At 45.7% G+C, this 15741-nt stretch overlaps 1 protein-coding gene across 6 annotated transcripts in view; it reads left to right on the plus strand.

The window, feature by feature from the left end:
• Positions 1-13585, plus strand: part of radil (Ras association and DIL domains) — a 32455-nt gene extending 18870 nt beyond the window's left edge. For 4 of the 6 annotated variants that reach the window (XM_049014332.1, XM_049014333.1, XM_049014336.1 and 1 more), the window contains 9 exons: positions 406-518; positions 2765-3005; positions 5757-5929; positions 6734-6884; positions 7469-7659; positions 9106-9406; positions 11524-11660; positions 12195-12334; positions 12502-13585. In XM_049014332.1, the coding sequence (XP_048870289.1) occupies positions 406-518; positions 2765-3005; positions 5757-5929; positions 6734-6884; positions 7469-7659; positions 9106-9406; positions 11524-11660; positions 12195-12334; positions 12502-12601 (1547 nt within the window). In that variant the 3' untranslated portion in view covers positions 12602-13585. The remainder of the gene's footprint in view (positions 1-405; positions 519-2764; positions 3006-5756; positions 5930-6733; positions 6885-7468; positions 7660-9105; positions 9407-11523; positions 11661-12194; positions 12335-12501) is intronic. The other 2 variants (XM_049014335.1, XM_049014338.1) reach the window with 1 other exon arrangement.
• Positions 13586-15741: the final 2156 nt, after the last annotated feature.

Genomic DNA, 15741 nt, shown 5'->3' on the forward strand with positions numbered 1-15741 from the left:
TTAGTATCTTTAGGGTTAAATATATATACTGCATCTCTCAAGCACTTCGCTGCACCATGAATGACAAATTAGAGCATCAGAATGCCAGAAAAATGTGAAAAGTCTGGCTTGTATGTAAACAAATGTGTGAAAATACCACGTCAGCCAAGTTTTTCTTACAGCGTGTTTTTATAATAAGAAATCTATTTGGTATATTGACATTCATATTTTCTCTCAAAGAATGAAACATCAAGTACAATGTAACTATCTGTTTAAAAAGGATGGGAGGACTCTTGCAGCCTTGTGTTCATTTCATCTTTATGTTTACAGTTTGCACGTTTTGACACCAGTGTGAGTTTCCATGATTTTCTGCCAGACCACGGCCAACATGTCTTCTACATATAATATTGATGCTCCTGTGTTTAGGCTCAAAGGAGTCTTTGCTCTCAGCGACCATCTCAGCCAATGAGGAGGCCATGACAATCCTGGAGGAGGTGATCATCTACACGTTCCAGCAGTGCGTCTACTACATCACCAAGGTCCGGGCCACGCTTGGCAACCGCCCTTATCTTCCCTCTCTGTACACTCCCTGTAATTTGATAATCACTTTATCCAGGTGTCACCGTCTGTCAAGTCTGATTAATGGTGACATTGGCTCCCGGTCAAGACAGTAAATGTTGACAAATGCTGTTGTTGGGGAGGCGGGGGGGTAAAATGCTGTAATGTGTCCAGATTACACAGCGGCCAGTGGTACACCCCCCCACCGCTGCGTGTTGCCGTGACAGCCCAGAGGAGCTGAGCCAGGTTGCCATGAATGTGTCTCATGGGGGGTGTTATGGTGCCACGGGAGTCGCATCACAATGATTATAAGAAAGGAGGAACAAAAGCTACATAAGACAATAGGGAACCCTATTACGCTTAGGCGTGGCCATGATACACGTAGCACAGTATGCTGGCAGGCCTGATGTGTACCGTTAATAATAGCAGGCCTCCTGATGGACGCGAGCATATCCGCCCTTCTTGTAGGTGGTGATCGAACTTAATGTTTGATCCCACACATGGAGCATCATAAAAACCTATAGCAGTCATTGTCATTATATGTAGTTTATCATCCAGCTAGAAAATCGCAGCAAATATAGTTTAGCTATCTATTTGCTTGGGAGGCAGTTTTCTCGTAAAACGCCTCACAGGTGCGTAGAAATAATCCGGGAACAAAGATCATTTCACGGAAGGTATGGCAGGTAATCGGTACTGCAGCATTTGTGCACTGTTTGCCCGCACAAGTCTGTATACTGTGATCCTTTCAGAGTGATGCATCCTCTCAGACAGTTAGCACTGTCCGGTGCACAGCAGATGGTCACCAGCCCGCAGAGTGACACTTAAATACACTCTGGCACCAAATAACCCCTCTAATCTGCCCTCTTATGCCTGCTGGAGCACCTGCTGAGAGGGACATTAATAGCACAGTCACTGCCATGTGCAGACAGCCCTTGCACTGGTCTGCCAGTCTGCAAGGAGATTTTCATGTGGGCTGTGATGGAAGGGAGCCTCCAGTCTTTGGGACCACCTGCTTGCAGGCAGATCCGCCTGGCCTGGATTCAGGCCGCAGTGCTGCACCGGGGGCTGCCCCCAGTTGTGGCAGATGAAACACGCTAGGCGGACGATCCAGGGCCAGGATGGTCACTGACCTGTAATCCACAGTGCCTGGCAGGTGTTTCATTAGAGGTGTGTTCTCTCCGACAAGGATCAACTGCACTGCCGTCAGTTAAGTCAGGATAATTAGTCACGTGTCACCTGACTAAAGTCACAAGTTACTTGACCCAAAGAGGATCTTAAGTCTTTTCCTTTCTGTAACCCCTCTGCGCTTTTTGTTCTAAGCTTGTATCTTTATCACGGATGGTGGTTTTGCTCTCAGCTGTGGTGTATGAGGCCCACTGTACTGTATATACACCCTACATATTAATGCACCCATTTTCATAATGTTGTTAAAAATTCTAAGCTAGCTACTACATCTTTAATTTCCATGTAATTTAAATAAACAAATATTAGATCTAATTCAATTTGGTTTATTTATTCTGCTAAACATATTTCTATATATAATATATATAAGTTAGCAGTTATATGAAGAACTGCTAAGTTTTAACTTATGAATAAATCCTGAACGCATTTGATTAAATGTATAAATTATGTATACTCATCACTTTTTTTCTTTAAACAGTGTCACCTTTGCAGTGCTGTGGTAAATAGGGACATTCATAAAATTCAATTTCTTATGAATGTTCTTTTTTTAAAAAAAAAATTATGGATGAAAATTCACAATGCCAGTTTCTGAGAATCAGAATTTCTGCACATTTTTGTTTGTGTGATTTATATATACCGACACACTGCCAGAAATGCCACGGCATCAGGTGAGTGGCGTAAACAGTCGCTAACTGTGTGCCGGAGCTCACAGTGCACGCAAGCTGTGCTTTTGAGATCTGTGTGTGCGTGTGCTGTCGTCCTGGGAACCGCGTCGTGCCGTAAACATTTTGAGTGAAAGCACACATGAGTAAAATAGAGGCAGTGGAGCTGGTAGTATAAAAATAAAGGTAAATATTATAAACAAATGCAACATAATGGAAACCATACAGTGCTATTCACTGGATCCCCCTGGTGACAGTATAAAAGTCAATAAAAACGATAATAGCTTGGATTGACTAGGCTAACAATATGAAAGTCTTTCATCTTTCCGAGTTTGTGGCGCAATATTATCCTCGATAAAAGTGCACATTTCTCTTTTTTTCAGTCCCTGTATGTGGTCCTACCAGGGATGCTGGACTGTAACCCGTTTCAAGGCGAGAACGCTGACCCCTGTTGGAAGAGGTCAGCGCTGCCACCTGAACCAGTGCGCAAGGTGCTACAGGTGTTGCAGAGCACACAGGAGCTGCTGCAGCAGTACGAGGTGCACCCTGAAATCCAGTCCCAGATGTTTTCCTACCTGTTTTTCTTCTCCAACGTCTCCCTGTTTAACCAGCTCATAGACAAAGGTGAGCAGTGGTGATGCTTGGCTTCCTTCTGTAATTATGAAGAGACATTGTCTATGTAATTCCTTTATTTTGTAGCTGTTTGGGTAAATTTACAGAAAAAAAAAATTATCAGGCCCTGCTATTGCTTTTAGCCTTTGATTACCTTATTTAAGTCTCTAACGAGCTGAGCAGGATCTGCTCGTGTTCTTCACAGTTACATGGTTTTGTTTTGTGCGATAATGAATTCCACTGACTGTGAAGTTCTACACATAAGCAGGTCATATGCACACATTTGCCAGGAGAATGTATGCCAGAAATTAAGCTGATTTTAATTTTGCCCCAGTAAAATTGTTAGATTAATGGAGTTAATATTGTAAATGAGCAGATACGAGGTTGAGAAATAGCCTGTCCTATGGAGATCATCTAATACATAGGTATTACAAATGAACCGTAAAAGTATTAAAGAACAACTGCAGTGTCCTTTCCTCTGGGTTGCATGGCTTGAATTTCTCAACATGGTGATGTTTAATAGAATTTAAATAGCGAGCATCCCTTAAAGGCTGTCTTCACAGACACCATTTTCTTAATATCTCTGTCAAATGTAATGCACATTAATATAATCTTCAGATATGTAATTTGCTTTGGAACTCTATCTCCAGAGCAGCAATCGCCTCCCAGTATCATTTAAAGCCATCAAAGCGCTTTTGAGATGAATGATTCATCCGAGCAAACAGGCTTCCTGTGAACGGGGGCCAGTCGAGCAAATGGGGGGTGGGGGGGTTGTCTTTATGCATCCTCACGACTCCGCGCCTCCCAGTTCGCACCCTTTTTGGATAGTGCCGCAGCACGTCTCAGCGTTACTCGGTGTAGAATCTGATTTTGCGGTGTCTGTGAAGCGGCTCATTACTAAAACATGGGCGTCTGGGTGCCGGGGGCTGACGTCCGCAAGCAAACCCCCCGCCGCAAAACACACGCCACTTCAGCAGCCATGGAAACCGGTGCCAGCAGGATCGCGGCGGGATGGGTAATGATGCATCAACTCACACCAGGGCAGTTAAAATGGGAGCAAGTGACCCCTCTCACGACCCCATTGTTCTCAACAGCTTTCATGCCGAGCTACGTATTAGCTTAGCGGTAGCGAATAGCTCGCGGGGGGCTTGCGAGAATGTGTTTTATTACCGAGCGCCGAATGGGCTGATGGGACTTTGGCTACGTCTTGGGGCTGGTAGCCCGCTCTCTGTGTCCGCTTTAGGAAGAGATTATTGCTCGTGACAACAGATAATCCTATTATTGTCATATGACTGCAAATAGACAGGGCTATTACTGTACTTACAAAACACTGAATTTTTTAAATTCTTTGTTGCCCTGCTTCTTTCCCACAGATATTATCATATAAGGCATAATTGCATTTTGGTATTACTGGATCAGACTTTTAGATCTTAAACTCACATATATAATTTATTTGACAGTATAATTACTATCCGGTCAATCACTTACGAATATCTTCCCAGAAAATTAGATATTTAACATGTTATTGTTTTGCTGTAAAATATATTTATGGTTTTATACTCTCCAACTATACAGTAGCAATTCTTTAGTGCTTTCATATAAGTACGAAATTTTCAGTAGGTGTATGGATGCACTCTGAAAGTAACATTTTACAGGTGTGCTTTATATAAAGCACTGCTATATAAAGCACTGCTAGCAATTAAGTACAATGTATCTGTAATCTGCTCATATATGTAAAAAAATCACCTATCAAGTTTATTCCATGTCACACAACGGCATTAAAGCAATATTAATATACATATATCTGATATGTGCTGGGAAGTGAATTGTAGACCATTTAACTGTTAATACTAATCTCACTGCCAACTCGTACGAATCCTAATACCCCGGAAAGCACTCGCACCACACAGGAGAAATACTTGTGAAATCACACTTTAAAGTTGCAAAGTGGAAACGATGGTGGATTGTGCGAGAGCGTGACCTCTCTAATTCTCACAAAGGCTCCACGTAACTGCAATCTGTAAGGAAACTAATCTTCACTCAGCTGGCAGGAAATCTGATTAATTCTGCACTTTCGTCTTTTTCCTTCCACTCTAAAGAAGTAACACGACGGAATATTACGGAATATCGTCGCACCTTAAATTGCACGGTGTTAAGGTAGCCAGGAAAGAGCCCAGAATCCAGTACAAGGCAAACTCCTTAATTATGATGAAATAAACATCTAAGCATGCTTTAGAAAAGATGTGAGAAACTGGGAATTGAGTCCCACTGCTGGAATGAATCCTCTGCTCTGTGTGGGGGGTTTGCACCAGTTTCCTACCAGAGTAACAATTATTAGCATGACTAACTTGATTGTGTGGGTGTGATGGACTGGCATAACTATGCCGAGAACGGCATTAAAATTATATGAATTTACATACATAGGACGTGTGCTGGAAGGCGGGAAACCATTACCATAACACCAACTCTGTTAACACTGTGACGCTTACGAATTCAGGATGAGTATATAGCTGTACTGCTGCATGCTGGCTGACTCTGTGCTGGGTCCCCCAGCTTGGTCTCACCTTCATGTCCGTGTGTCTGGAGCCAGATAGGATAATCGGAAAGATACATGGATGAATAAAGTATCTCTGTCAGGGGTGTATGCTGGAGTTTGCTCCAGGCCTCTCAGACCCCTAACCAGGCTGTAGGATGGAAGGATTGAGTGATGGGTGATGTTGCTGGTATCTAAGGGGAGCCCCGTGTCGGTGCTTTTGTGCCGAGGTCCGGCCCGTGGCTGGTTCCAGCGCTCCTGGATCCTCCAGGTCCAAGCATGCCTCCGAATGGTGCTTGACTGGGCCAGGAAGGCGGGCCTGGCACATCTAACTGACAAGTTCCTGGCCAAATTCCGCAGCGCCATCAGCATCCTGACCACACCCCTCCAGCAGCTGCTGCAGGTATTTCCTTCTTCTCCATCCCTCGCTCATATTGCCGTTCTCATTTGCAACCTTTTCTGCAGAAAATGTGCAGTCTGCTTCTTCACGATCCCTCCCTGAGGAAATCAGGATTCTTCAAGATTCAGGCATAGTGTTCACCACTGATAGAGAACACTGAGAATGCCGTGGAACCGGTTCCGTTTCAGCCGGCCCATTCAACCATTGCCGTCTGGTTCTCTGATCCCCGCGGGCCGGTACAGGATCTGTAATGCCTCCATCTCCATATGGTCACTGCAGAACTTCCTTTCCTGTGGTTTCTACAGCATGTTACATCGCAACGAATGCGAAGCCAAATTTCCGCCTCACTGGGAACAACGTTGGGGTTTCTCAAAGCGAAGACAAACCAGATCAGATTTCTGCTCCTGGAATTTAGCTCGTTTAAACAAATCATGGTTAAAAAAGTGAAAAAAAAATCTTGCTCTCTACTTGGCAGGAAAATTGGTGCAGATTTATGTCTCGGCAGATAGAATACATAATTGAACGCCATTAAGATATCAGAATGGGCCTGCAATGATTTTCAGAAGTCCGATGTCCAATTATCCACAAGTACAGCTAATAAATCATCTGCCAGGAAGTCATTCCTCCGTGGGCTGGTGTCACCACTGCACGCCTGGTGCATGCAGCTCATGTCCTCCCATGTGACACTGTTTAATATTGGCGTGGGTTTCCAGGGAAACTGGGTGTCGGCCCAGGCGTTTGAGGTAAAGCGTAAGCAAAGCTGACCGTGGGCACCGTGGCGCCCTGTCTGTTTGCATGGGTTCACAGATGAGCTGGAAATCCCTTTCTCTGGATCACCCATCCCTGAAGCCCGTCCAGCTGCACCGTATCCTGACGCAGTACCAGCTGGCAGCCGGCACGGGGCCCGTGACCTCATGGCAGCCCGGTCCAGACGAGGAGACACACATCTACAGAACAGGTAAGGGGCACCTCCCTCTGTTTCCCCCGTCAACCAGACTTAGATCTCATTCAGGGAGGCTGAAGTTAAATATAAGCTGTTTAGGGGGTGGTTTCTGAGTCAGTTAAAATCCAGAAGGTCATGGGTTCAAATCCTACGGCTGGCAGAGTAATGATGCCACCATCGGGCCATTGAGCAAAGCCCTCAACCCCAACTGCTGCAGGTGCACTGAATGCTAGCTGACCCTGCTCCCTGACCGCAAAACTTTCGTCATTTGTACGTTACTTTGTACAAAAGCATCCACTAACTAAATAAAAACGTTAATTTACCCAGTAAGCGAGCATCATACACATCAGATCCATAATTCTTTTTTGAAGTTTCACTTTTGGATCAGTGTAGGGAGTGGCGAGAACCCAGTTCCATTTTCACACCTGGAGATGATTTATGGGCTGAGGGCTGACACAGGGCTGGCGGAAATTGGATTGGAGAGACGGAGACTCCTGGGAATCGGGTGGACAGAATGGGGGGAATCAAATGCAATCTGCTTGAGGGAAGCGATAAATAAGTCTGATGTTGCCGGGTCATTCTCCCCTGCTGGCTTTTAGTGGACCTGCTGGAAAGTTTTGAGAACCACCCGCCCATTGTTCTGCCCAGCAGTGGGTTCAGGGTGGACCTGGACTGCGACGCCGTGGACGAGAACATTTACAGGCAGTTGCTGTACGTTCGACACTTTCTGTGGGGTCTGAGGACCAAGTCGCCCTCCACCAACGGCAGCACGGACTGGCAAGAGCCGCAGGTAACGCCGGGCCGATCCTCTGCGCTGCTTCAGCTGCTCGTTTGGAGCCCAGTCAGCAGAGATGTCCCTCTGAGTCGTTATTTCATTTGTACAAAACTGGAGCAGAAGGCATCCCATCCAGGGTGCACCCCAGCCTTAGCTGCTAGGGAAAGGTTCCAGGCCCCATGCAATCCTGACCAGGATAAGCTGTTAGAGGATGGATGGATGGATGGATGGATGGAATCAGAAAGTATACATTTAGCATACCAGACATACAGTGCTAATGAAATCTCTAGTCATTTGCAACAGATCCAGAACTGAACTACATGTGAATGTTGAAGAAATTCTGAGGATCCAGCTACAAATACAATTAGTATTTGCAGTCAATTATCAATTTCTCCAAATACCATCCCTGTATAATGTTAAAGTTCTGTTTGGAGATTTGAGTTGATGTTTTGCCAGCCGTCAGTCTCTCTGGTAAACAGAGCTGAGCTGCAAGCATCCTGACCATGTGCTTGAAACAGATGTAACCATTTAAACAGTCGTAATAATCTGGCAGATCAGAGGACCCCTCTGCCGAGGACCCCAGCAAACTGCTAGACAGGAAAATCATTCTTAATCTTATTAAGGGCTTTAGCAGTCTGATTAGGCACTTCAGTCTGCCTGGCTTATATCTTTTCAAGTGGTCATTTTTTTACGGGCTTGCATCTCACATGTAGTCTGACATGCTCTGGGTTTGTTTTGCAAAGGTAGGCATTGCTTTTTGATTGTTTTGCTGACACATGGCACTCAATGCCAGTATGAGGTTTCTTCATCTTTCCATAACTTGCAATTCTTGAAAAAAAATGCTGAATATATTAAGTCAGGGGCCAAATCACCAGTGATGACAGAAGAATAAGAATTTCTTCAAAACCAGGGATGCACATAGCTGGTACTTAAATCTGCATTCACCTTTAAAAGCGATGCATGCGGCAATCGATTATTGCAACAGCGCAAATGTGTGCATATTTTATGTGCATTTGCAGTGCTATGACAAGAAATTACCATGCAGTTCAACCTTTAAACCGCAAATGAAGTACGAATTAGCATATAAATGTTAAAATGCACGGTAATTTCTTGTCACATCAGCGCAAACGTACATAAAATAAGTACACATCTACGCTGTTACAACAATCGATTGCCATATGCATCTCTTTTATGCCAGTTATGTGCATCCCTGTTCATGAAGTATATTTAGTGCATCATTCCAGCCCTAGAGGCCTTTACTCACCCAAAAGATGTGCTTGAGCAGGGGCCCGGTTTATTGTTTCTGGGCCTCCTACTCCCCTGAGTGTAGTGACTGTTTGTGGCCAACAGGGGGCCCCAAGCGCAAATGTGCGGTTTGAGCGATGGTGAACAACACCACTGTGCTTGGGGTGACATGGGCTGAAGAATGTGGGAGACATTCTTTCTGTCCTGTCTCTCCAGAGGGAGCCACAGTCCCACTGCAGCCCCAGGCCGGCAGGCCCCCGTAGGGAGGGGGAGGCGGACGGCAAGGTGTCCGGGGTGTCCGCCCCCAGCGGGGTTTCTGAGGAACGTCTGCGGGAGAAGCTGCAGCAGATGCACCACAGCTTGCGACGGAATGGGCCACAGCGGACGCAGGACTCGTCCTGCCTACTCACCCCCCCCAATACACCCCTCTACCCAGAGCACCCCCAGCTCAATGGCTGTAGCAGAACCCCCCCAGATATTAAAAAAGCCAACGGTTTCATTGCAAATGGCTTGGAAGGTGAGCACTTCTAACCACATGCCGGAACTATTGCAGTTGGGTGCCCGTATGGATTACGAGTCTCTGCCCATGATCAGTAGGCTGCTGGTTCAAATCCCAGGGTCAGCAAGCTAATTTAGCCATTGGGGCCTGGAGTGAAGCCCTTAGTATCCGTGGAGTTTTTGGGGTTGTCTGATCCACACTTGTGGATAAATAAAAAAAGACTGTTATAAGTGTAGACAAGCAGGCCATTCTGGCCTGACCAATATAGTAGTACTACTGTATTCACTGTTTTCGAGGCTTGGAAAGGACGCCAGACATCAGCAGTGCTTGCATTTTTTTCCTTAGACTAAGCAACTTTACTCTCTTGCACCAGCAGCACTGCTACATGTAATCCCACAAGCTCAAGCCGTGTAGAAAGGTCTCTGGTTTCGGCTCGTTAAGGGCTGCGGTCCGGGGCCAGATGAGGAAGTGGAGCTTGATGGGCAAGGCGACCTTCCATCGGCTTTGTCACCTCCGTTCCCATGGGGCCCTGAAAACGTGACGCTGGCATGGAGACGAAAACACGTCCCCCCCCCCCCCCCCCCCCGCTGTGCCTCCGATCATCTTTCAGCTGTGAATCAATGTCTAGTGGAAGCTAACAATCTGCGTCAGCAGTGACTGCCTTCAGTGCTCCTCCCATCCTCAGCTCTTCTTGCTGTATTAACTTATCATTCTAATTTGTAAATTTCACGAAATATTCAGCATTTCAAAGATGCCGGCGAATGCGTAACAACGACGCATCTGCCTTCCATAATACATGAATTCCTGCTTTCTGAAGTCAGGGTGGACTTATTTAGGAGCATTTGGTTTGACGCTCTTATCCGGAGCAGTCATTACAGCTCATACACACTGATGTTGTTAATTAGGCCATTCACAAACCCTTCTGCCATTACTAACACTTAAAACTTCCACATTTAAAGACAAGACCAGATAGTAGGGAAAGTAAGAGCAGTTCCACCTAGTGGGTCTGAATGTCATGAATTCACCTTTAACTTGAAATAAAATATAACAGACAGATACTCCACTGGGGATTTAAATCGCACAGATAGACTTGACATAATTCAACTAGCATGGAAATTTAAGAGACTAAGTAGAAAGGCTTAAACACAACAGACACACACAGCTAGCTGATCTAGAAGTAAGAGACCCACAAAGACAGATTCAGAGGTGAGTTCTCATGTTAGCCTGCATCTGTCCTCCTGGAGCTCTCCACACAATCCAAGTCCATTAGAAAACAGTGTTGATGGCAGATTCTGCCTGCAACAGTCTTTGCCAGCAGAGAAGCCAGATAATCCTCCCTCTGCCCCCGGTCTGAGCTCTCCCCTCCTGCCTGAGCGGCCTCTCTGGCCATTGGCTGTTCAGCTCCAGAATCACTGCAGGTTACATCAGCTTCCAGAACTGGCCTAGCTGAAGGCCTTGGCATGAGCTCCGCACCCCCGGTGCCCAGCTTCAGGGAGCAGAGGGGATTGGCGAGCTCTAGCCCTTCCCTATCCGGGGAGGCCTTCTGCATGTCCTCCCCCCATAAAAGACGCTATGCTCTTACATGTACTATACAAACAGGGACCTGTGTGACTCACCTTATTCCTCAGATCGACTCACCGTATCTAATTAGAAAAGCTGTAACCACTAATTGTGGAGGAGTCTGTCCACTCAACTGAAAGCACATCGAAGAATTAAATTTGACAAATAAATTACAGGACCCCCCATCCAGTAATCCAGTGAAATAAAATTACACCTGTCTGGCTTCACAGAAAGGGCTTTACTTAAGGACTCTGGCAGCAGTAAACCTTCATTCATAAGTCTGCTCTACCCACTTCATTTCTGCTCATTCTCATTGTATTTATCTCGCAGCCTTGACAGGTAGAGGTGTCTATTCATGTACACTGTCTTCCCACTCATTTGTGCTTCAGTATTCCTCATTGAAAGTTGAAATTCATTAATCACTAAAGCGAAGTCGGCTACATATGGAGGTGGACGATCAAATTGGCAGACGGGGCCCTAGCAGTGTAGCTGGGGAGGATGGGGGGCAGCGGGGGAGCAGGAGAAGTGCACTGGGACACCAGCACAGCCCTCTGTGTCTCTCTGTCCCCCTGCAGGCAACATGGGTGGGCTTGACTTTCCTTTCCCAGTACCCTCCAGTCAGAGCTCAGCAGCTGACGATTTCTGTTGCGTGTTTGTAGTGGAACTGGACAAGGGACCCTTTGGCCTGGGAATGGGACTGATTGACGGACTGGTGAGTCGACGTTTTTTTTTCCCCCAGTCTTTCCTGCCCTGGGCTGCTGTGAGGCCTGGTAGCGCAGATCAGGCAAGGAAGTGCACAGCAGAATAATGACAAGCGTCCCGAGCATGTGCCCAAACAATGACAAGAATGACGATTTGCGACCTTTAAAATATGGGCCGATGCGGCAGGGCCAATAACCTGGGATGGAGTCAAAACAAAGTAAAGTAAACAAGGGTTTCCATATGACGTGAAGGGCTGAATATTCACACCCCAGCAGAGAGTCTGGAAGCTGGAAAATCACTGCTAATCTCAAGTCTACAGGGAGTAAGATTCAAGGTGACGCGTTTGAAATGTCATGCGGTTTATCATGACGGGATCTCAAAATATGGCTCTTTTTATTAAAGACATATTTCCATTCCCCGTCATCTACGGTCCATGTAAGGCCTGCTTCTTGGCTTCTTTTTCATTGATGACGCCATGTGACAGACCAACAGGACGGTGACATGAGGTCACAGCAGGTAGCCCTTTCTTTGTGTCTCCGTCCAGCATACTCCCCTCAATTCTCCCGGGATCTACATCCGCACGCTGATCCCAGACGGACCGGCGGCGTCCGACGGGCGACTCCGAATCGGAGACCGGATCCTGGCTGTAAACGGGACCAGCCTCATTGGCGCCGACTACCAGAGGTCAGTGTGATGTCAGGCCCTGAGCTCTCAGAGAGCCCTCTTCAGGTGAACTAGGGCACTGCGGGGTTTGACAGGAAGTAAGGGGAGGGGAAAGGGAGACATCTTCAGCCAATGGCATCTGCCGGTCCTAAGACAGATTTCTCTAATGGCTGCCTGTATCCCCTCAGCGCGGTGGACCTGATCCGCTTGGGCGGGGGTAGGCTTCGCTTCCTCGTCGCAAAGTCGGACCTGGAGGTCTCCGAGAAAATCAGCGCCTCTTCCTGCTAAGTAGCAACGAACGCTCAGAGGCTCACGACAAGGTCACATGACTCGAGTCCCCTTACCCACAGCGTTAGGTCCTAAAGTAGAACAGCCCTGAATGACAGTAAAGTTTGTGCAGGTAAATCCGAACCATCTGTGCACACCCTTCACAATACACCATGCAAGCGGTTACTATACTCAGGAAATAACGTGATCATGTTTACGTAGGGGTGAAAAAGGGAGGCCGATTTTCGATTACGGCTTTTATTTTTTAACCAGATGATGTTACACTGCAGCTAAGCACGCTGGCCCTACGTAACTCCTGACGACCGCCGTAAAGATCAGGCCAAAAAGATCCGTCTGAAAATGCTGCAATAACACACATCACGTTTTCGCTTAGTAACGTTTAAAGCCCATCGGGCGCATTAAGCACATTCATGTTTTTACGTGCCGATGTAGATTTACCGAGTTGGCTTTTATAATGGCTTTCCCCCGCCCCACGCCTGCCTCATAAGCACTGACGTACACTAGTCTCCCTTCCTTCGGGGGCAGACAAGCAAAGAGCTAACAAATCAAGATTGACTGATACACCGGCTGATTGGCCGTTAATCCAGATTCAAGGATGCGGATTTTCTTATAGAGCTTCAGAAGCAGAAGATTTGTGTTCCTCCTGTATTTTGAGATCTTATGTCACGTTTACTTTAATGAATGTATCACCTACAAACCATTGGCAGATACTTATATGTCCATTTATACTGGTGCATATATGTATGTCCAGAGCTAATGGACGACTTAGAATCTGATTTGTTTCTATTGTTCTATAGAGTAAAATGTAAAGTTAATATTCAGCTTTATAATAAAGCAATAATTGTTAAATAACCTGCATTCAATGACTAAATGTGTAAAATGTGATTTTGTGTGTCTCATGTTTGTGTGTCATCATTTTTCCATTCTGTTCAGATATTTTTTTCCTGTTTCACACGAAGTATAATAAATCTAGAAAGATATCAAGACCCAATTTTGTCGGATATAAAATTAAACTGAGGAGGGTTAGTTCGGAGGTGCCATACACACTGTTATGTGGAAAACGTGCAGACGCACATCAGTCATCACTGGTGCTGTGTTGTGTGGTGCGTTAAACGATCTGGGGGACAATCAAGCTAAATGGTTAAAACCCGGGATTATTTGGTTCCTCAGTCACGCACCGCATTGCTTTTCACACCGCTGCTGACAGCAGTGATTCAGCTAAAATCGGGTCTCCCCATTTTAGCACACAGATGTACAACAGCAATCTCCCTGGAATGGAGAACGAGGTCAAACAGCGAAAGACCAAGAATACGTAAACCTCTTTTTACTGGTTAATAATTGGCAGTGTTAAAAATTTGTTTATATAGACAGTTGGCGAGTTTTGCTTTATTGTCTAAGTTTCTTTCGCACAAGATAAGATCCTGGAGCAAAAAAAAACTGTTTTGCACAGATTGACCACCAGAGGGTGCTAAGAAAACCCAGGTAGGCATAGGTGAGTTTGACCAGTGATTCTCACCGGTCTGAAGGGTGCACGTATTTTTGTTTGTGTCGGCACTAGGAGGCATGGTGAAGAGCACTGCAGCCTCCCACTTCTAGCATTGGGGATTCAATTTCCACCCAGGCTTGGTGTGGAGATTCCTCTTACTGATCCCCCAAAGACTTGTGGTCTGGGCAATCAGTTTCTCAGTATTCTATTTTCTGTGTGCAATTCTTTTAGGTAATGTGCCTGATGCGTCCTTGGATGCGTGTTACACTAAGGGTTACCCTGTATCAGACAGGCTATAAAAGATAGAGGGAGGGACCAAAGCTCATTGATAGAGTTGAAAAATAATCTTTACTTATTATACTGAGTGGCCAACAGTAATTAGGACATAAAAGTGGACATTAGCTATAAAAAGAAGCAATAAATTCAAGAAAAAGGATTTGGTTTAAGATTCCTTAAAAACCGCTGTTAATAAAAACCACAAAAATGAATTCTATAGCTATTTTACAGCAAAGAAGAAACACACACAGGCTCCTAAAGTGGTGCAGCAGACTCCTGCCAAAGTCTTTCAGGGCATTAAATGACTGTAGCATCTGATGTTTCCAATTCTCTGTTGATAGTGATGTGAGGTCATGTGACAGCGGAATTCGGCAAGGTCCCATCGGTTCTTTGTACCCCTGACATTTTCTGTGCTCAGAAGCTGAAGCGTTCTTATGAATGATCGAAAGCTCAGCTGCATCGCGCCTCTGCTTTTCTCTCCGCGGTGCAGAAAACGCAGATGGATCCGTTCTGTGACTGGATTCTATTTGATTAAATCTGAGAACATCAGCTTATCGACGAAAGGCAAATCTCAACAGTGGCAGATCCATTCATCCCACATATCAGCATTTTAACACACACACACACACAACACTCACCAGCCTGGGTATATACTCCAGTCCACCGCATGTGACATTTGGGTGTCTGTTTTCATGATGATTACCAAACAAAAAGGGAAAAATTCAATAAGGTAAACAGCCAATGAAATATTCAGAACATCCCGAACATGAAAAGTGCAGGGTCATCTCTATCCGATATTGATTCTTTGAAACCAGACACAAAACCTTAATTTCACTGTGTACCAACAATGGTGTATAAACAAGAGGGTAATACAAGCAGCGCTGCAGGATGCCTGCCTTCACACTTTTCTGCATTTACATGATGCATTTTCTGCAGCGGCCGTTGCCTGGGTAACAGCAATGAAAGCACAGGGCCATCCAGGTACAAGGTGGGATGCGGTACATCAGCCAAGACCTGTTGTCGCACGATTACCCTGCGAATAAAAAACTGCACCAGGGCGAGCGTCAGAGAAAAACACTTTTCATCCAGCATGAACACAGTATTTAATCAAAAATTCGGATGAGCATGAATCATACTCATCCCCAGACCAAATTCATCTGGAGCAATGACCAAATTCATCACAATATCCATTAATAGGTTCAGCCCAATGATACTGTCAGGAGTTTATAAGACTGCATGGTTCAGATAAGGTCCAGCTCTTTAATGAAAACGTCACTGGTAATTGAAAACGGCAACATGTAGCCTTTTGAAGACCAGAATCCTAAATGAGGGACATCGAGCTTCGGTCTTGGTTAGAGGAGGACACCAGACGATGGAC

The sequence above is a fragment of the Brienomyrus brachyistius genome, chromosome 5 (genome assembly GCF_023856365.1).
Source record: "Brienomyrus brachyistius isolate T26 chromosome 5, BBRACH_0.4, whole genome shotgun sequence".
NCBI lineage: Eukaryota > Metazoa > Chordata > Actinopteri > Osteoglossiformes > Mormyridae > Brienomyrus > Brienomyrus brachyistius.